At 44.5% G+C, this 20,926-nt stretch overlaps 1 protein-coding gene across 11 annotated transcripts in view; it reads left to right on the top strand.

The window, feature by feature from the left end:
* The window catches only part of GPKOW (G-patch domain and KOW motifs), a 54,999-nt gene that overhangs the window by 18,333 nt on the left and 15,740 nt on the right, over positions 1-20,926 (top strand). For 6 of the 11 annotated variants that reach the window (XM_059911527.1, XM_059911533.1, XM_059911531.1 and 3 more), the window contains 10 exons: positions 732-886; positions 986-1,110; positions 2,907-3,016; positions 3,816-4,029; positions 4,399-4,531; positions 5,195-5,321; positions 5,527-5,650; positions 5,742-5,811; positions 6,351-6,436; positions 6,530-6,867. In XM_059911527.1, the coding sequence (XP_059767510.1) occupies positions 732-886; positions 986-1,110; positions 2,907-3,016; positions 3,816-4,029; positions 4,399-4,531; positions 5,195-5,321; positions 5,527-5,650; positions 5,742-5,811; positions 6,351-6,436; positions 6,530-6,661 (1,276 nt within the window). In that variant the 3' untranslated portion in view covers positions 6,662-6,867. Of the gene's footprint in view, positions 1-731; positions 887-985; positions 1,111-2,906; positions 3,017-3,815; positions 4,030-4,398; positions 4,532-5,194; positions 5,322-5,526; positions 5,651-5,741; positions 5,812-6,350; positions 6,437-6,529; positions 6,868-8,156; positions 8,798-20,926 lie in introns of those variants that run through there. The other 5 variants (XM_059911529.1, XR_009500305.1, XM_059911528.1 and 2 more) reach the window with 5 other exon arrangements.

The following is a 20,926-nucleotide window of genomic DNA, read 5'->3' as shown; positions in this document are numbered from 1 at the left end:
GTGACAGTGGCCTGGGAAGTCTGAAGCACAGCCGGAGAAAATCCGTGGAGCTCAGAAGGAGGGAGTTAGTAGGAGAGGTGGGGAAATTGGACCTGTTGGCCGAGGGGATTGAGAGGAGAGGATGTATTCCTGAGAGGGAGTGTCTTTAGGCCTTGAGAACCCTGAGGAGCGTGCGTTCTGAAAGAAGGAAAGGAGGGGAGAATGACAGGACTCCTAGTGTCCCAGGTGAAGCGATGGGGCTTCTCCCATACGGGGAGCAGGATAGAGTGGCAGATTCAGGTTGTGGGAGGCGATCGTCAGCTTAATTCGGAAAGGACAGTCTGAGGGAGGGACTTCCAGAAGAGAATCAACCATCCAGGAGGCTGGTGTGGAGCCTGGAGCGGGGGAGAGAGTCTGGGCTGAAGATGGTGATTTTTAGGTCATAGTGGAAGCCACGGAAGTGGGTCTTGGGATGAACAGAGGGTCCAGAACTGAGGACTGATTCCTCGAAGGCACTGACATTTAAGAGTTGGGGGTGGTAAAAAAAAAAAAAAGAGTTGGGGATGGGGGAGAGGATCCAAAGAAAGCACCACCAGAGATATAACAGGAGAGCCAGCCAGGAGAAGGGAGGGTGTAGTCAATGGGGCTGGGGGTGTGTTTGGCTCTTGTGTTTCTTCTGAATGAAGGGTTGTGGCTCAGAACTCACTGATTGTGCTACTCTCCCAACTTCACCCCCTCTGTGTCCACATCAGTGTGCAGCCCTCAGAAGCCCCCAAGGAACTTGTCATCCCGTTGATCCAGAATGGCCATCTCAGGCAGCCACCGACCCAGGCCCCTGGGCCATCCACACATACTGAGGTCTTGGTGGATGGGATGCTGTCCCAGGCTGTGAAGGAGCTCATTGAGGGTGAGTGATCCCTCCTTTGCCTTGCCCTAGTGAAGGAAGAAGGGGAGGAAAATGGAAGGATAGGGTAGAACCTCATTGCTCCCTCCCATTCTTCTTTAGAATCCACGAAGTCTCTGGAGGAGAGAGAGAATGCAGGTGTCGACCCCACGCTCGCTATCCCCATGATCCAGAAAGGATGCACCCCCACCGGGGAAGGGGCAGACAGCGAACCCCAGGCTGAGACAGTGAGCTGGCCCCTGGCCTCCCTCCTTCCCCAGTCTCTCACTGCCCTGTCTGGCAGGACTTGCGTCCCTGCACACAGCAGGCACAGTCTGTGTGTGTACTAAAGGCCTGCTGCCTCGCCCTGCCTCCTTCCATCCTTTTTGGAAGCATTAACAAATGAATCCAGATACTGAGGTGTGAAAAGATACTTGGATTCTGGGATTATCTGAAGGAGATGAGCAAAGGGAACAGGAAATGTAAAGATCCTGAGGGTAGACTCTGCCTGGAGTGTTTGAGGAACATCAAGGAGACCAACTTAGCTGGAGTGGAATGAGTGACAGGGAAGGGTAGTAGGTGAGGTCAGAAGTGGGCCATGGTGAGGACTTGGGCTTTTATTCTGAGTGGGATGAGAGCCATGGGAGGGCTCTGAGCAGAGAAGGGACAAGACTTATGATTTGACAGGCTCTCTCTGGCTGCTATGAGCAGAACAGACTAGTAAGCAGAGGCAGAGGCAAGGAGAGCAGCAGTCCAGGCTAGAGGTGATGGAGACTCAGATCAGAGTGGTAGGAGTGAGGCCGGGAAGACAGGTAGGGTTTAGTGAGAGGGAAGAGGAGGGTGAGTGCTCCTAATGGCAGCAACCACCCAGACAATGGCATGGTGGCAGAAATTCGGTATGGTGTGTGTCCATCAGTGACAATCTGTGGTGTGTCTAGAGCGAATATAAAGAATTGAGGGAGTGATGATGGGAGGTGATAACAGGAGAGGTGAGGGATGTGTCCACAGAAGTAACCAAGTCTGTCTTTCATACCCATGGACCCTACTTTTCACCTCTTCGTTCACAATTTTTTGGCAATGCTTGTTTGGGTCCTAGTTCTCCTATAGCCCCACACCAGAGAGACTCTTTCAACTGAACTGTTCTCATCAGCCTTCAGACATCCTCTGGTATCTTTCATCTTAAAAAGACCTTCACTTCACTCTCCATCCTATTCCAGCTTTGGCCTCCTTTCTCTAATTTTCCCTCCTCTCAGAGCCTTCCGCATCTCAGTTGATCACAGTTCCATCCATCCTTCCTCTTCAAAATACATCCAGAATATGACCACTTCTCACCATCACCACTACCACTTCTCTGGTCTGAGCCACCAGCATTTCTCATCTGGACTATTGCAGTAACTTCCTCACTTGTCCCCCTGTGGCTGCCACCCTATCGTGGCTCCTGCCCAGCTCTCCTGATTAATCCCTTACCACCCCTCTTTGCCTCCACATCTGTTTCAGTCAGATTGACTTTCACAATTCTCTCCACACATAGAAGATCTTGTCCTGCCTCAGGGCCTTTGCTCTTACTGTTCTCTTTGGAGGACTCTTATCTTCAGGGTTCCCTCTGTCTCTCCTTCTGGTCTCTGCTCAAATATCAACTCAGTGACACTCCTTTCTTCAGCCCTCTGCATCCCCTTAACCTGCTTTATTTTTCTTCATATGACTTATCACTACCTGGCATATCATGTTTTATGAATTTTATTTATTCTGTCTCCACAACTAGAATGTAAGCCACACAAAGGGCAGGAGTTTTTGTCTATTTTGTTCACTGTTTTATCCCCAGCACCTAGAACAGTAGCTGGCACAGAATAGGTGCTTTATAAAGATTTGTCCAAGGACTGAACATGGAGGAATAAAGTGAGGGATGGCAAGAAGAAATAAAAATTCACCCTTGAGCTGACTGGAAAAGAAGTCTCGAGGGTCACCCAGTGGGTGATAGCAAGTACACTTCAGAGGGCCCACTGTAAGCCAAGCCTGACCGTCCTTCCTCTGCCTAAACCCGTAGGTGCCGGAGGAGGCTGATTATGAGGCAGTCCCTGTAGAGGCCTATGGGCTGGCCATGCTGCGGGGCATGGGCTGGAAACCTGGCGAGGGCATCGGCCGTACCTTCAATCAGTGAGTTTCTAGGGTAGGGGCAGGGGACAGCAGACGGGCCAGGGAACAGACCCCCATGGTTACCGCCCACTTAGAACCATCCAGGCAGGGAGAGGGCACATTACCACCCTATGTATTTCAGTAGCCCCTTCCACTACTGTTTAAGCCTCCTATTTGCCCTTTGAAACTCCATTAAGAGATCCTATTATGTAAAGATTGCCTCTCTGGGCATCAGCTTCTCATCTGAAAAATGGGGATAATAACAGTACTGACTTCCCAGGGCTGTTGTGAGAGTTAAGTGAAATGATACACATAAAGCACTTACAGCAGGCCCTGGCCCCAGATAAGCATAGGCTAAACACTTGCTATTATCATGATCATACAGATTACAATCCATTCTCCACAGTTCTAAACTCTAAAGAATTCTGAAAACCAAACTTTTTTTTTTTTCATAAACTATTTGGCAGCCAAATGTGAACTGAATTGACATTGAGCTTTTTACAATCTGTTTCTCTTGCTTGGTATGAATAGTCATGGTTTCCCCTGTAGAAAAATTAGTATATTTGGTTATTGGGATCTGCCTCATATCCCACTGTAAATACTGTGTCATAGATGTTATACACCATAGGTTATTAGGTTGAACCAAATAAAATTGCCATTTCTGCAGGTCAGAAATAGTCCCTAATATGAGATTGGGAAGGATACTCTCAAACATATCGATAGGTTGGGATTTGGGTGGTGGTTGGGGGTAGGGGTGGGGAACGGAGCACTGAAGACCGATGCATCCCCCCAACAAGCCCATATTCTGTGTTCCCTGCAGAGTGGTGAAGCCCCGTGTCAACTCACTGAGGCCCAGGGGGTTAGGGCTGGGCGCCAACCTGACTGAGGTCCAGGCCCTGGCCCCCACCGGCCCCCACCACCTGCTGAGGCCAGATGAGGAGCCAGAGAAGGATAAGGAAGACCAGCCTCAAGGACTGGCGCCTGGAGGAGCTGTGGCGGTCCTTTCTGGCCCTCACCGAGGCCTCTATGGGAAGGTAAGGAACCAAGATGTGCCTGGAGCCCAAGACAGGCAGCAGGGAAAATTGACATGAGGGTCAGAGGGAGGCAGAATTGGGTTTGGGGTATAAAGGCCGGAAGTCCTTGTCTTTCAGGACTGCCTGGCCTGCCGCCTCATTCAGTAACTCAGGACTACTTGCTGGGCCTTTCTGAGCCTCAGTTTTCAACTAAAAGGGAGAGAATGCCATATGCCACAAGTCCCTGAGGATTACATACTTAAAGTGTATCCAAGCCCCACAGTCTGCTGGGAGAGGCACAGGGGTCAGGCCTATTAGAGGTAAGGGTGGACAGCGTGGTCCTAGGAACGTGGGTCAGGTCCACTCACTTCTTCCCCCCCAACACTTTAGGTGGAAGGCCTCGATCCTGACAATGCTCGGGCCATGGTCCGTCTGGCTGTGGGGAGCCGCATGGTGACAGTTAGTGAGTACTGCCTGCGGCCTGTCTCCCAGCAGGAGTTTGACAAGAACTCCTTGGATCCGAGTGAGTGAGCCTCTTAACCTAGCTGGGGGAGTTGGAGAAGTATTCCTGGGGCGGGGGGTTAGATCTGCAGAGGGGCAGGACAGTGGTCTGCCTGGCAAGGATGACTTCTGGTCAGAGTTAAGAGGTAAGAATGAACATAGTGGTTTATTCAGTTTGATTGAAGAGAGGTTGATCTAGTACCCTTGGGTCTTTAGCCTCTTTCTGAGGAGGAAGGAACAAGTGTGGAAACCAGTTCCTACCCTTGGGATGTCTTTGTCTCTTTGGGGTGGTGAACCTCTCTTTTGCTAGGGACTGAGAGCAGCTAGGACTAGGGCATGATGGGGAGAAAGGCATTCTAGGCACGTCAGTAGGATGGATCAGTTTGGCACGTAGAAGATGGGAGCCGACAGCCCTCCAGGACTCCCTAGCCCGCCCTAGGCAGTTGACTCAGGAAAGTGCCGACAGGACGACAGGACGGGCTGGGGTGGTTGAGCAAGGCTTCGTGAAGGAGGCCGAGACAGCTGAAAGGAAGGGGAGAGCATTCTAATAGCCCAGGCAAAGGCTTGTTGGTGAGACGGGCACTTTGGCAGATGGGAGGTGGCCTGAGGCTGAGGTGTGGCCTGGAAGGGAAGAGAGGGAGACATTGAGGTTGTTTCCTGGTTCTCTCCACACCCCCTTGAACAGGCCAGGTGAGCAAAACTTCCCCAAGGCAACAGAACGGAACAACCTCGTCATGGAAGGCCCTTCAGCATCAGGACCTCCACGTCCGGCAGGAGGACTCAGCGAGGAAGCGGAAACACCATCCAGACCGGTGGGACTCTGAGCATCTCAGATGGGGGTAGGGGACAGGGCTGTGGGGAGGCTCCAGCAGTCAGAGAAGGCTTCTAGGGCAAGGCACGTGCCTAGAAGGAACTAGGAATGGCATTATGAGTGGGTTTTAAGACATCGGCGAAGGTGGGATGACCAGAATGTGCCTCTGATAAGGAACTAAGCCTGGTGTTGGCCCCGCTCCACAGACAGGATGCGCCTGCAGCCAAGAGTGAGAAAGCAGCTCCCAGGAGTCAGCACTGGCTGCACAGGGACCTGCGTGTGCGGTTTGTGGACAAGCTGCACAAGGGTGGCCAGTATTACAACACCAAGGTGAGAGCCCCGCACCTGGGTCCGCTTCCTCCCCAGGGACTGGGCCCACTTAGCTCTCTAACATTCTCATGTCCCCTGACCCTTTCCCCAGATGACAATCGAAGATGTCCTGAGCCCAGATACCTGTGTGTGTCGGACAGATGAAGGCCAGGTCCTGGAAGGTGAGTCTGAGGGATGGCCATTGGGTCGTTATCATCCTGGAGGCTGACTGAGACGGCTGTCTTGGGCCAAGAGCCTGGCCCAGGCAAAGGCGGGAGGTTGGACAGAGTTAAGTTTTTTGCAAGGCCCAGCATCCTCTAACATATCATTAGACGCTTCCATGATGGTGAATATCTGGGCCCCACTTTCCTCTTCTGCAAAATTAGCATGGAGATAACCTATTTCTCCCTCTTATAACTGGTGCCTTGTAGGGATGTGTGTAAGCTCCCCGTGCAGGGCAGGGCAGGGCATACAACGTGCCCACAATAAATGGTGTCTGTTATCACCCCCACCCATCATCATCATACATAAATGCTCCCTTTATTACAACTATTGCCAGGAACTGCTCCTTAGGTTTCCTCCTCTGTGAAATGGATGTGGGGGCCTCGCATCTGTCAACAGGCACAGAGTGGCACCAGGGAATACAGGAAAGGCCCTTCTGACAGGACCCTGACTGGGCTGGCTCTTGCTGCGGGCCTCACTCCCCTCTCCTTATCCACAGGCCTGAGGGAAGACATGCTGGAGACCCTGGTCCCCAAGGTCCAGGGCAAGCGGGTGATGGTGGTTCTGGGGCCATGGGCTGGAAGGGTGAGTCCAAGACCTGGGAATGGGCGCAGGAGCACTCAGGGAATGTCCCTGAGTCTGGGTTGGCCTTGCTGACTCCACCCGCCCCTACTCTAGGTGGGCCGCCTGCTGGACCGGGACAGAGAGCAGAGCCGGGCTCTTGTGCAGCTGCAGAGAGAGAGTCGGGTGGTGGAGCTTCACTATGATGCCATCTGCCAGTACATGGGCCCCAGCGACTCGGAGGACTGACCTGTGGACACACTCCCATCCCCCAGGTTGTTACCAATCCCGTACAGTGTGAAAAGCCTGCCTTTACGAAGGTGGGGGGGGTCATGGTTCCGCCCTCCACTTGCAGTGCAGCCCTGGGACAGGATGGACCAGAAGGGAGGCTAGAAACAAACCCAGTGTTTACCAGAAGTTAGTATATAATAAAAACCAGTTCAAATGCTTTGTAACACGAAGAGATCATAAATGGTGTGCTGAGCTGTGAGTGCAGATGGGAGCCGCGCTGATTGAGGTGGGAACCAGTCTTTTCAGCCCCACCGCCTAGCTTGGGCTGCTCACCAAGTGGAAGGATCCATCCGCTCCTGAGCTCACTATCAGAGTCCAGAAGCTATGAACACTGTCCCCGAGCAGAGACTAGGGATTCTGGAACACCACATCTCTGGACAACTTTCTGAGCAAGAATCTAGCAGGCTCTGCTTTTACTTTTGGTCCAGAGCAGATGCCCAGAGGATATCTTGAGCCTGTGACAGGAGTCAAGTGGAAGGGAGGCTTCTCCCCACCAATGGGATGTGTTAGCACTACTTTCCAGAGGAGCCAGTTAATCTCGGGGCCCCCGTTTTAGTCCCAAAACTTTGAAGGTGAAAAAGTTTTGTCTATCTCGGGTAGAATCTCTCTGGTTGCTCCAGGTAACTGGATTCTCAAAAAGGTTATCCTTTTTCCATTAAAGGGTTCCAGAGAATCCTTTTTCCTGTTTAATGGCCTAACATACAAAATCAACAAGAAAAAAAAAATCAGGGGAAGTCAGAACTTTAGGCACAAGTGTTTCTAAATCATCCCCAGTCACTAAGTCATTGATGTAATTAATGGTATTTGAGTTAGATCTAGGCTTCTGCTATAAACTCCTGATGCTTCAGAACACAGCACAGCTGTGGAGAATTTAAACCCTTCCCCCTCAAGCAGGATAATAAAGGTGAGCTTCTGTCCTTGCCAAGCAGAGGCAGACTACCCTTTTGAGCCAAAATGAGCAGGTATAGAAAGACAGTGAGTTGGCCAGATCAGTGTGCCCAGTAAGGTAAGGGATGATTAGAAAACCTTCCAGTATAGTAACCCCAATATGAGGGACACTTACACAGACCGATTTACTTCTTTTTTATCGTCCCTGCTTAATTCCAGAACTCTGTTTTCAAGATTAGCCAAACAGGGTTGTTAAGGCAGATACCAGAGAACAAACCCCCACCCCCAGTTGCTCGTTCTCCAGTCGTCATCGTGATTGCACACGCTGCCCTGGAATTCCAGGCTGAGTTGTATTTTTAGTCTTGGGAAGGGTTAGGGGACTTCCCTGGTGGTCCAGTGGGTAGGACTCCACGCTCCCAGTGCAGGAGGCCCATGTTGGATCCCTGGTCGGGGAACTAGATCCCACATGAGTGCCACAACTAAGAAGCCCGCATGCCACAACTAAAAGATCCCACATGGGGCTTCCCTGGTGGTGCAGTGGTTAAGAATCCGCTTGCCAATGCAGGGGACATGGGCTCGAGCCCTGCTCCGGGAAGATCCCACATGCCGCGGAGCAACTAAGCCCGTGCGCCACAACTACTGAGCCTGCGCTCTAGAGCCCGCGAGCCACAACTACTGAAGCCCGCGCGCCTAGAGCCCGTGCTCTGCAACAAGAGAAGCCACCCAATGAGAACCCACACACCGCAACGAAGAGTAGCCCCCGCTCGCCGCAACTAGAGAAAAGCCCACGCGCAGCAACAAAGACCTAACGCAGCCAAAAATAAAAATAAATAAATAAATTTATAAAAAAAAAAAAAAGATCCCATGTGCCGCAACTAAAGACCTGGCGTGAGCCAAAAATAAATAAATAGGGCTTCCCTGGTGGCGCAGTGGTTAAGAATCCACCTGCCAATGCAGGGGACACGGGTTCGAGCCCTGGTCCGGGAAGATCCCACATGCCGCAGAGCAAATAAGCCCGTGCGCCACAACTACTGAGCCTGTGTTCTAGAGCCCGCGTGCCACAACTACTGAAGCCCACGTGCCTAGAGGCCGTGCTCCACAACAAGAGAAGCCACCACGGTGAGAAGCTCACACACCGCAATGAAGAGTAGCCCCCGCTCACCACAACTAGAGGAAGCCCGCGTGCAGCAATGAAGACCCAACGCAGCCAAAAATAAAATAAAATTTAAAAATAAATAAATAAATAAATAAATATTTTTAAAAAAATCTTGGGAACGGTTGGGAGTTCTAGAGGTTCCCTATTTGGCACACCCAGAAATCAGTTTCCTATGCTGTTACGTGCTTCACCCAGTCAAGAAGGCCGCCTCCTTTCTCCAAATCATAATAAATCCATCTTGGTAATGCCCTTGAGAAGGACAGAAAGCTCCTCGGGGAATCGCCCTGGTCCCATGTGTCTGCCCTGCAATGTGGCATAACCTGGCAGTTTCAGACAAATCCCTCCATCTCCTCTGTGCGCCATGACACTTAAAACAGATCTTTCATCAGATCTGATTTTCTGGAGTTAATGTTTCTCCTGAGCCTGCCTTTGGAAATGGGGCCTGAAGTTCTTGCATACGGCCCTGTGTCCAGAAGGCCTAGCCCTCGGCAGAGCACCTGGTCCCCCCGGGGCAGATCATTGGGGCTTTACATGCTTCCCCTGAGAGGATCCCTCCTGATCCCTCAGTTTGAGGACAGGGCTCCTTACATTCCGGGAAGCATAGACAATATCAGGAAGCTTTCCCAATCTGCCCCTTGTTCACTGTGTACACATACCCTTTGAGTCTGTGCAGTTTTCTCGGCTGCTGTGCTTGCTGCCAGTGTTGCCCCTTCGGCAGTGGTTACTGCAACGACAGCTTCTGTGAGCCCATGAACTCTCCACAGACCACTCACAAGCCGGGGACCATGACCCGTACAATTTGTCCAGACTGGCTTCTTCCACATCACAGGGTCTGAGCAAGATGTGGGTGAAAAAGCATCTGCCTCTTCTGCCAAGTCTCCAAAAGTTTCCCTGGCAGGGTGCAACCTCTGTTAAAAAACTGTCCAGACACTGAACCAGGAATGTGTGGCAGCAGACTCAAGAAGCAGCTTCTCTGCCTTTTGAGAGAGAAGTGAATTATTTGGGTGATTGGGACTACTGCGTGGGGCTGAGTTTGGTGGCAGAAATATCCAGGTAGGCCCTTCATTTCTGACGTTGCTTCCTCAGCCGGGGAATGCTCCCCTCCACTCCCACACTGGGGCCTCTTAATCTCTATGTTTGTAGCATCAAGCAGAGAGAGAAAGTATCCAGCAACTTGGAAAGCTACGTCCTCACCAGGTTACCCCTATTGCTCCAATTCATTCAGCAGGCATCTGTTGAACCCCTACTGTATGCCAGATACTATTCTGCATGCTAGGGATACAGTAAAGGGTAAATCATTCATTCAACAAGTATTGAGTCTCCATTCTATGCCAGGCATGATTCTAGCTACTGAAGATTTAAAAAACACCGTGAACAAAACAAAGATCCTTGTCCTTGTGGAGCTGACATTCCAGTGGGGCTGAGAGACAATAAGCATAAGAAGTAAATTATCCAGTATGTTAGAAGATGCTAACAGCCATGGGGCTGGTGGTGGGGGAGCAGGGAGAAAGTACAACAGGGTAAAGGGGATCCAGAGTGGGCAGTATTCATAGGATGGCCAGGGAAGGCTTTACTACAAAGGTGACATTTGAGCAAATATATGAAGAAGTGAGGGAGAGTCATGCAGCTATCTGGAGAGTGGTCTGAGTCGGGAAACAGAAAGTGCAAAGGCCCTGTGGTGGCACCAATGCTGGTGTGTTTGAGGAATAGTGAAGCCAGTGTGGCTGCAGGGGAGTAAATGAGGGAGAGAGGACGTAGTAGGTCAGGTCCGAGAGGTACTATGGTGCTTTTGAGGGCCACATGCAATGTTCTGACTGAGGTGACAATCATAAGTCTTCATGCAGCCACTGCCAGAGACTGCCTGCTGATGCCACCCCCACCCCCACAGCCACATTAAATACAGCTGCCCCTCAAGTGCTTTGGTCAGTCTGGCTGATTTCCACTGTCGGGAAATGACTCTCCCACTGGCTGCCCAGTGGGGCTACTGTAACTTCCTGGAAGGCTTACTTCTCTGTCAATGCCAGTGGGGTACTTTGAGGCATTGCCTCACACTTGGGAAGCAACTTCCTTCCCAGGCCTCGGAGGCACCCTCAGCACCTGACTTCCACACCCCACCCCACCCCACCCCCGATCTTTAACCACTTCTCTGGAAGAGTTATTGTCTAAAAACAGACACCACCAGCTAAAGAGGAGAGGCACTAAATATATCCTGTTCCCCCACAGCATCTCAGAAGAGGACTAAATGCCACAACTCTGCTCACTAATCTTTTGGTAGTACTGATTTTCCTTATAACCTCATCCCATCCTTGTCTTCAAAAGTGCTTTAAGTCTTTGGGGAATTGCAAATTTAAAACAACAATGAAAAAAAAAAACAACGAGCTACCACTACACACCTATGAGAATGGCAAAAATCCAACACACTGACAATACCAAATACTGGTGAGGATGTGGAACAACAGGAACTTTCATTCATTGCTGGTAGGAATGCAAAATGGTACAGCCACTCTGGAAGACCATCTGGCCATTTCTTAAAAAACTAAACATACTCTTACCATATGATCCAGCAATCACGCTCCTTGATATTTACCCAAAGGAGCTGAAAACATATCCACACAAAAACGTGCACATGGATATTTATAGCAGCTTTTTTCATAAGTGCCAAAACTTGGAAGCAACCACAATTGTCCTTCAGTAGGTGAATGGATAAATAAACTGTGGTACATCCAGACAATAGAATATTATTCAGTGCTAAAAAGAAATGAGCTATATAGCCATGAAAGGAAACTTAAATGCATATTACTAAGTGAAAGAAATCAATCTGAAAATGCTACATACTGAATGTTTCCAACAATATGACATTCATTCTGGAAAGGTCAATACTATGGAGACAGTAAAAAGTGGTTGCCAGGAGTTAGAGAGTAAGGGAGGGATGAATAGGCAGAGCACAGAGGATTTTACAGCAATGAAACTACTTTGTATGCTACTCTAATGGTCGACACGTGTCATACATTTGTGAAAACCCACAGAATGTGCAACACAAAGCGTGAACCCTAATGTAAACTAGGGACTTTTGGTGACAATGATGTACTATTGTCAATAAATGTAGGTTCATTGATTGTAATAAATGTACCACCGTGGTGCGAGATGTCAATAGTGGGGGAAGATGTGCATGGAGGTAGGGGCAGGGGTGTATTTTCTACTCAGTTTTGCTATGAATCTAAAACTGCTCTAAAAAAATAAAGCTGATTCTTTAAAAAAAAGCGCTTTTGGGCTTCCCTGGTGGCGCAGTGGTTGAGAATCTGCCTGCCAATGCAGAGGACACGGGTTCGAGCCCTGGTTTGGGAAGATCCCACATGCCGTGGAGCAGCTGGGCCCGTGAGCCACAATTACTGAGCCTGCGCGTCTGGAGCCTGTGCTCCAGAAAAAGCTTTTGACAAAATTCAACACCCATTTCTGATAAAAACTCTCCAGAAAGTGGGCATAGAGGGAACCTACCTCAACATAATAAAGGCCATATATGACAAACCCACAGCAAACATCATTCTCAATGGTGAAAAACTGAAAGCATTTCCTCTAAGATCAGGAACGAGACAAGGATGTCCACTCTCACCACTATTATTCAACATAGTTCTGGAAGTCCTAGCCACGGCAATCAGAGAAGAAAAAGAAATAAAAGGAATACAAATTGGAAAAGAAGAAGTAAAACTGTCACTGTTTGCGGATGACATGATACTATACATAGAGAATCCTAAAACTGCCACCAGAAAACTGCTAGAGCTAATTAATGAATATGGTAAAGTTGCAGGATACAAAATTAATGCACAGAAATCTCTTGCATTCCTATACACTAATGATGAAAAATCTGAAAGAGAAATTATGGAAACACTCCCATTTACCATTGCAACAAAAAGAATAAAATACCTAGGAATAAACCTACCTAGGGAGACAAAAGACCTGTATGCAGAAAACTATAAGACACTGATGAAAGAAATTAAAGATGATACCAACAGATGGAGAGATATACCATGTTCTTGGATTGGAAGAATCAACATTGTGAAAATGAGTATACTACCCAAAGCAATCTACAGATTCAATGCAATCTCTATCAAATTACCAATGGCATTTTTTATGGAGCTAGAACAAATCATCTTAAAATTTGTATGGAGACACAAAAGACCCCGAATAGCCAAAGCAGTCTTGAGGGGAAAAAAATGGAGCTGGAGGAATCAGACTCCCTGACTTCAGACTATACTACAAAGCTACAGTAATCAAGACAATATGGTACTGGCACAAAAACAGAAACATAGATCAATGGAATAAGATAGAAAGCCCAGAGATTAACCCACGCACCTATGGTCAAGTAATCTATGACAAAGGAGGCAAAGATATACAATGGAGAAAAGACAGTCTCTTCAATAAGTGGTGCTGGGAAAACTGGACAGCTACACGTAAAAGAATGAAATTAGAATACTCCCTAACACCATACACAAAAATAAACTCAAAATGGATTAGAGGCCTAAATATAAGACTGGACACTATAAAACTCTTAGAGGAAAACATAGGAAGAACACTCTTTGACATAAATCACAGCAAGATCTTTTTTGATCCACCTCCTAGAGTAATGGAAATAAAAACAAAAATAAACAAGTGGGACCTAATGAAACTTCAAAGCTTTTGCACAGCAAAGGAAACCATAAACAAGACGAAAAGACAGCCCTCAGAATGGGAGAAAATATTTGCAAATGAATCAACGGACAAAGGATTAATCTCCAAAATATATAAACAGCTCATTCAGCTCAATATTAAAGAAACAAACACCCCAATCCAAAAATGGGCAGAAGACCTAAGTAGACATTTCTCCAAAGAAGACATACAGACGGCCACGAAGCACATGAAAAGATGCTCAACATCACTAATTATTAGAGAAATGCAAATCAAAACTACAATGAGGTATCACCTCACTCCTGTTAGAATGGGCATCATCAGAAAATCTACAAACAACAAATGCTGGAGAGGGTGTGGAGAAAAGGGAACCCTCTTGCACTGTTGGTGGGAATGTAAATTGATACAGCCACTATGGAGAACAGTATGGAGGTTCCTTAAAAAACTAAAAATAGAATTACCATATGACCCAGCAATCCCACTACTGGGCATATACCCAGAGAAAACCGTAATTCAAAAAGACACATGCACCCGAATGTTCATTGCAGCACTATTTACAATAGCCAGGTCATGGAAGCAACCTAAATGCCCATCAACAGACGAATGGAAAAGAAGTTGTGGTACATATATACAATGGAATATTACTCAGCCATAAAAAGGAACGAAATTGAGTCATTTGTTGAGACGTGGATGGATCTAGAGACTGTCATACAGAGTGAAGTAAGTCAGAAAGAGAAAAACAAATATCGTATATTAATGCATGTATGTGGAACCTAGAAAAATGGTACAGATGAGCCAGTTTGCAGGGCAGAAGTTGAGACACAGATGTAGAGAATGGACATATGGACACCAAGGGGGGAAAACTGCGGTGGGGTGGGGATGGTGGTGTGCTGAATTGGGCGATTGGGATTGACATGTATACACTGATGTGTATAAAATTGATGCCTAATAAGAACCTGCAGTATAAAACAACAAACAAAACAACTAATACTAAACTTTCATTGGGTTATTTGTATGGAAATATGTTAATATAAATGTTTCAGACATTACATGAAATTTCTAAAAATCTTATATTTGTATTTGTATGGAAATATGTATGGAAATATGTTAATATAAATGTTTCATACATTACATGAAATTTCTAAAAATCTTAAAAAAAAAAAAAAGCAGTTCTTATATATTCTAGATACAGATACTTTATCAGATACGTGCTTTGCAAGTATTTTCTCCCAGTCTGTGGCTTGTCTTTTCATTCTCTTAATGTCTTTTGAAAAGCAGAAATGTTCAATTTTGATGAAGTCAAATTTATGAATTTGTTCTTTCTGGATTTTCCTTTTGATGTCATATCTAAGAAATATTCGCCTAATCCAAGATCACAAAGGTTTTCTAGAAGTTTTATAGTTTTAGATTATATGTTTAGGTCTTTAATCTATTTTGAATTAATTTGTGTGTGTGGTGGGAGGTATGGATCCAGGCTCATTCTTTTGGGTATGGATATCCAACTGTTCCAGCACCATTTGTTGAAGAGACTACCCTTCCTCCACTGCATTGCTTTCCGCTTTTTCAAAAATTAGTTATCCACCACAAAGAAAAGAAAAAGATCTGTTGTCCACATATTTTTGGATTGATTTCTGGACTCTGTTTTGTTCTATTGATATATTTGTCTATCTGTATGCCAGTATCATGCTGTATCGATAACTATAGCTTTATAATGATTCTTTTTTTAAAATTAATTAATTTATTTTCGGCTGCGTTGGGTCTTTGTTGCTGCGCGCAGGCTATCTCTAGTTGCGGAGAGCAGGGGCTACTCTTCATTGCGGTGCGCGGGCTTCTCACCGTGGTGGCTTCCCTTGTTGCGAAGCATGGGCTCTAGGCGTGGGGGCTCAGTAGTTGTGGCTCATGGGCTCTAGAGCGCACGCTCAATAGTTGTAGTGCACGGGCTTAGCTGCTCTGTGGCATGTGGGATCTTCCTGGCAGGGCTTGAACCTGTGTCTCCTGCATTGGCAGGTGGATTCTTAACCACTGCACCACCAGGGAAGTCCTATAATGATTCTTGAAATCAGGTAGGATTAGCCCTGCAACTTTGTTATGCTTTTGCTGAGTTGCTTTGGCTGTTCTAGGTCTTTTACATTTCCATATGAATTTTAGAATTTTTTTGTCAATTTCTACTACAAAAGAGCCTACTGGGATTGGATCAAATCTATAGATCAATTTGGGAAGAACTAACATGTTAATAACATTTAGCCTTCCAACCCATGAACAAGGTCCATTTATACAGGTCTTCCTTAATTTGTCTCAGCAGTTCTTGTAGTCTTCGGTGTATAAGTTTTGTACTGAAGAAAAAAAGGATAAATCTTTTATCAGATTTATCCCTAAGTATTTCATATTTCTTGATATTATTGTACATATTTTTTAATTTTTGAATTTTATTTTATTTTTTTATACAGCAGGTCCTTATTAGTCATCAATTTTATACACATGACTGTATACATGTCAATCTCAATCGCCCAATTCAGCACACCACCACCACCACCACCCCCCCGCTGCTTTCCCCCCTTGGTGTCCATACGTTTGTTCTCTACATCTGTGTCTCAACTTCTGCCCTGCAAACCGGTTCATCTGTACCATTTTTCTAGGTTCCACATACATGTGTTAATATACGATATTTGTTTTTCTCTTTCGGACTTACTTCACTCTGTATGACAGTCTCTAGGTCCATCCACGCCTCTACAAATGACCCAGTTTCATTCCTTTTTATGGCTGAGTAATATTCCATTGTATATATGTACCACTTCTTCTTTATCCATTCGTCTGTTGATGGGCATCCAGGTTGCTTCCATGACCTGGCTATTGTAAATAGTGCTGCAATGAACATTGGGGCGCATGTGTCTTTTTGAAATATGGTTTTCTCTGGGTATATGCACAGTAGTGGGATTGCTGGATCATATGGTAATTCTATTTTCAGTTTTTTAAGGAACCTCCATACTGTTCTCCATAGTGGCTGTATCAATTTACATTCCCACCAACAGTGCAAGAGGGTTCCCTTTTCTCCACACCCTCTCCAGCATTTGTTGTTTGTAGATTTTCTGATGATGCCCATTCTAACTGGTGTGAGGTGATACCTCATTATAGTTTTGATTTGCATTTCTCTAATAATTAGTGATGTTGAGCAGCTTTTCATATGCTTCTTGGCCATCTGTATGTCTTCTTTAGAGAAATGTCTATTTAGGTCTTCTGCCCATTTTTGGATTGGGTTGTTTGTTTCTTTAATATTGAGCTGCATGAGCTGTTTATACATTTTGGAGATTAATCCTTTGTCCATTGATTCGTTTGCAAATATTTTCTCCCATTCTGAGGGTTGTCTTTTCATCTTTTTTTTTTTAAACATCTTTATTGGAGTATAATTGTTTTACAATGGTGTGTTAGTTTCTGCTTTATAACAAAGTGAATCAGTTATACATATACATATGTTCCCATATCTCTTCCCTCTTGCATCTCCCTCCCTCCCACCCTCCCTTGTCTTTTCATCTTGTTTATGGTTTCCTTTGCTGTGCAAAAGCTTTGAAGTTTCATTAGGTCCCATTTCTTTATTCTTGTTTTTATTTCCATTACTCTAGGAGCTGGATCAAAAAAGATCTTGCTGTGATTTATGTCAAAGAGGGTTCTTCCTATGTTTTCCACTAAGAATTTTATAGTGTCCGGTCTTACATTTAGGTCTTGAATCCATTTTGAGTTTATTTTTGTGTATGGTGTTAGGGAGTGTTCTAATTTCATTCTTTTACATGTAGCTGTCCAGTTTTCCCAGCACCACTTACTGAAGAGACTGTCTTTTCTCCATTGTATATCCTTGCCTCCTTTGTCATAGATTACTTGACCATAGGTGCGTGGGTTTATCTTTAAGCTTTCTATCTTGTTCCATTGATCTATGTTTCTGTTTTTGAGCCAGTACCATATTGTCTTGATTATTGTAGCTTTGTAGTATAGTCTGAAGTCAGGGAGTCTGATTCCTCCGGCTCCGTTTTTTTTCGCTCAAGACTGCTTTGGCTGTTCGGGGTCTTTTGTGTCTCCATACAAATTTTAAGATTTTTTGTTCTAGTTCTGTAAAAAATGCCATTGGTAGTTTGATAGGGATTGCATTGAATCTGTAGATTGCTTTAGGTAGTATAGTCATTTTCACAATATTGATTCTTCCAATCCAAGAACATGGTATATCTCTCCATCTGTTGGTATCATCTTTAATTTCTTTCATCAGTGTCTTATAGTTTTCTGCATACAGGTCTTTTGTATCTGTTGTTTGTATTCCTTTTATTTTTTCTTCTTCTCTGATTGCCGTGGCTAGGACTTCCAAAACTATTTTGAATAATAGTGGTGAGGGTGGACATCATTGTCTTGTTCCTGATCTTAGAGGAAATGCTTTCAGTTTTTCACCATTGAGAATGATGTTTGCTGTGGGTTTGTCATATATGGCCTTTATTATGTTGAGGTAGGTTCCCTCTATGCCCACTTTCTGGAGAGTTTTTATCATAAATCGGTGTTGAATTTTGTCAAAAGACTTTTTCTGCATCTATTGAGATGATCATATGGTTTTTATTCTTCAGTTTGTTAATATGGTGTATCACATTGATTGATTTGCGTATACTGAAGAATCCTTGCATCCCTGGGATAAATCCCACTTGATCATGGTGTATGATCCTTTTAATGTGGTGTTGGATTCTGTTTGCTAGTATTTTGTTGAGAATTTTTGCATCTATATTCATCAGTGATATTGGTCTGTAATTTTCTTTTTTTGTAGTATCTTTGTCTGGTTTTGGTATCAGGGTGATGGGGGCCTCATAGAATGAGTTTGGGAGTGTTCCTTCCTCCACAATTTTTTGGAAGAGTTTGAGAAGGATGGGTCTTAGCTCTTCTCTAAATGTTTGATAGAATTCACATGTGAAGCCATCTCATCCTGGACTTTTGTTTGTTGGAAGATTTTTAAACACAGTTTAAATTTCATTACTTGTGATTGGTCTGTTGGTATTTTATATTTCCTTCTGGTTTAGCCTTGGAAGGTTATACCTTTCTAAGAATTTGTCCATTTCTTCCAGGTAGTCGATTTTATTGGCATAGAGTTGCTTGTAGTAGTCTCTTAGGATGCTTTGTATTTCTGCGGTGTCTGTTGTAACTTCTCCTTTTTCATTTCTGATTCTATTGATTTGAGTCCTCTCCCTCTTTTTCTTGATGAGTCTGGCTAATGGTTTATCAATTTTGTTTATCTTCTCAAAGAACCAGCTTTTAGTTTTATTGATCTTTGCTATTGTTTTCTTTGGTTCTATTTCATTTATTTCTGCTCTGATCTTTTTGATTTCTTTCCTTCTGCTAACTTTGGGTTTGTTTGTTCTTCTTTCTCCAGTTCCTTTAGGTGTAAGATTAGATTGTTTATTTGAAATTTTTCTTTTTTCTTGAGGTAGGCTTGTATAGCTGTATAAACTTCCCTCTTAGAACTGCTTTTGCTGCATCCCATAGGTTTTGGATTGTCGTGTTTTCATTGTCATTTGTCTCTAGGTATTTTTTGATTTCCTCTTTGATTTCTTCAGTGATCTCTTGGTTATTTAGTAATGTATTGTTTAGCCTCCATGTGTTTGTGTTTCTTACATTTTTTTCCCTGTAATTCATTTCTAATCTCATAGCATTGTGGTCAGAAAAGATGCTTGATATGATTTCAACTTTCTTAAATTTACTGTGGCTTGATTTGTGACCCAAGATGTGATCTATCCTGGAGAATGTTCCGTGCGCACTTGAGAAGAAAGTGTAATCTGCTTTTTTGGATGGAATGTCCTATAAATATCAATTAAATCTATCTGATCTATTGTGTCATTTAAAGCTTCTGTCTCCTTTATTTTCATTTTGGATGATCTGTCCATTGGTGTAAGTGAGGTGTTAAAATCCCCCACTATTATTGTGTTACTGTCGATTTCCTCTTTTATAGCTGTTAGCAGTTGCCTTATGTATTGAGGTGCTCCTATGTTGGGTGCATATATATTTATAATTGTTATATCTTCTTCTTGGATTGATCCCTTGATCATTGTGTAGTGTCCTTCCTTGTCTCTTGTAACATTCTTTATTTTAAAGTTTATTTTATCTGATATGAGTATAGCTACTCCAGCTTTCTTTTGATTTCCATTTGCATGGAATATCTTTCTCCATCCCCTCACTTTCAGTCTGTATGTGTCCCTAGGTCTGAAGTGGGTCTCTTGTAGACAGCATATATATGGGTCTTGTTTTTGTATCCATTCAGCAAGCCTGTGTCTTTTGCTTGGAGCCTTTAATCCATCCACGTTTAAGGTAATTATCGATATGTATGTTCCTATGACCATTTTCCTAATTGTTTTGGGCTTGTTTTTGTAGGTCCTTTTCTTCTCTTGTGTGTCCCACTTAGAGAAGTTCCTTTAGCATTTGTTGTAGGGCTGGTTTGGTGGTGCTGAATTCTCTTAGCTTTTGCTTGTCTGTAAAGCTTTTGATTTCTCCATCGAATCTGAATGAGATCCATGCCGGGTAGAGTAATCTTGGTTGTAGGTTCTTCCCTTTCATCACTTTAAGTACATCATGCCACTCCCTTCTGTCTTGTAGAGATTCTGCTGAGAAATCAGCTGTTAACCTTATGGGAGTTCCCTTGTATGTTATTTGTCGTTTTTGCCTTGCTGCTTTCAATAATTTTTCTTTGTCTTTAATTTTTGCCAATTTGATTACTATGTGTCTCAGCGTGTTCAGCGTGTTCTTCCTTGGGTTTATGCTGTGTGGGACTCACTGTGCTTCCTGGACTTGGGTGGCTATTTCCTTTCCCATGTTAGGGAAGTTTTCGACTATAATCTCTTCAAATATTTTCTCTGGTCCTTTCTCTCTCTTCTCCTTCTGGGACTCCTATAATGTGAATGTTGTTGCGTTTAATGTTGTCCCAGAGGTCTCTTAGGCTGTCTTCATTTCTTTTCATTCTTTTTTCTTTATTCTGTTCCACAGCAGTGAATTGCACCATTGTCTTCCAGGTCACTTATCTGTTCTTCTGCCTCAGTTATTCTGCTATTGATTTCTTCTAGTGTAGTTTTCATTTCAGTTATTGTACTGTTCATCTCTGTTTGTTTGTTCTTTAATTCTTCTAGGTCTTGGTTAAACATTTCTTGCATCTTCTCGATCTTTGCCTCCATTCTTTTTCCAAGGTCCTGGATCATCTTCACTATCATTATTATGAATTATTTTTCTGGAAGGTTGCCTATCTCCACTTCATTTAGTTGTTTTTCTGGGGTTTTATCGTGTTCCTTCATCTAGTACATAGCCCTCTGCCTTTTCATCTTGTCTATCTTTCTTTGAATGTACATATTATTTTTAAATAAAAATTCCAATCGTTCATTGCTAATGTATAGAAATACAATTGATTCTTGTACATTGATCTTGTATCCTGCAACCTTGCTAAACTATCATTAATTTTATTCGCTTTTTTATAGATTCCATTGGGTTTTCTACTAGATAATCATGTTTCTGCA

This window comes from Balaenoptera ricei, chromosome X, assembly GCF_028023285.1.
Source record: "Balaenoptera ricei isolate mBalRic1 chromosome X, mBalRic1.hap2, whole genome shotgun sequence".
In the NCBI taxonomy this organism is placed as follows: Eukaryota; Metazoa; Chordata; class Mammalia; order Artiodactyla; family Balaenopteridae; genus Balaenoptera; species Balaenoptera ricei.
The sequence above is the reverse complement of the archived record's forward strand: the minus strand, read 5'-3'. Positions and strand labels throughout refer to the sequence as shown.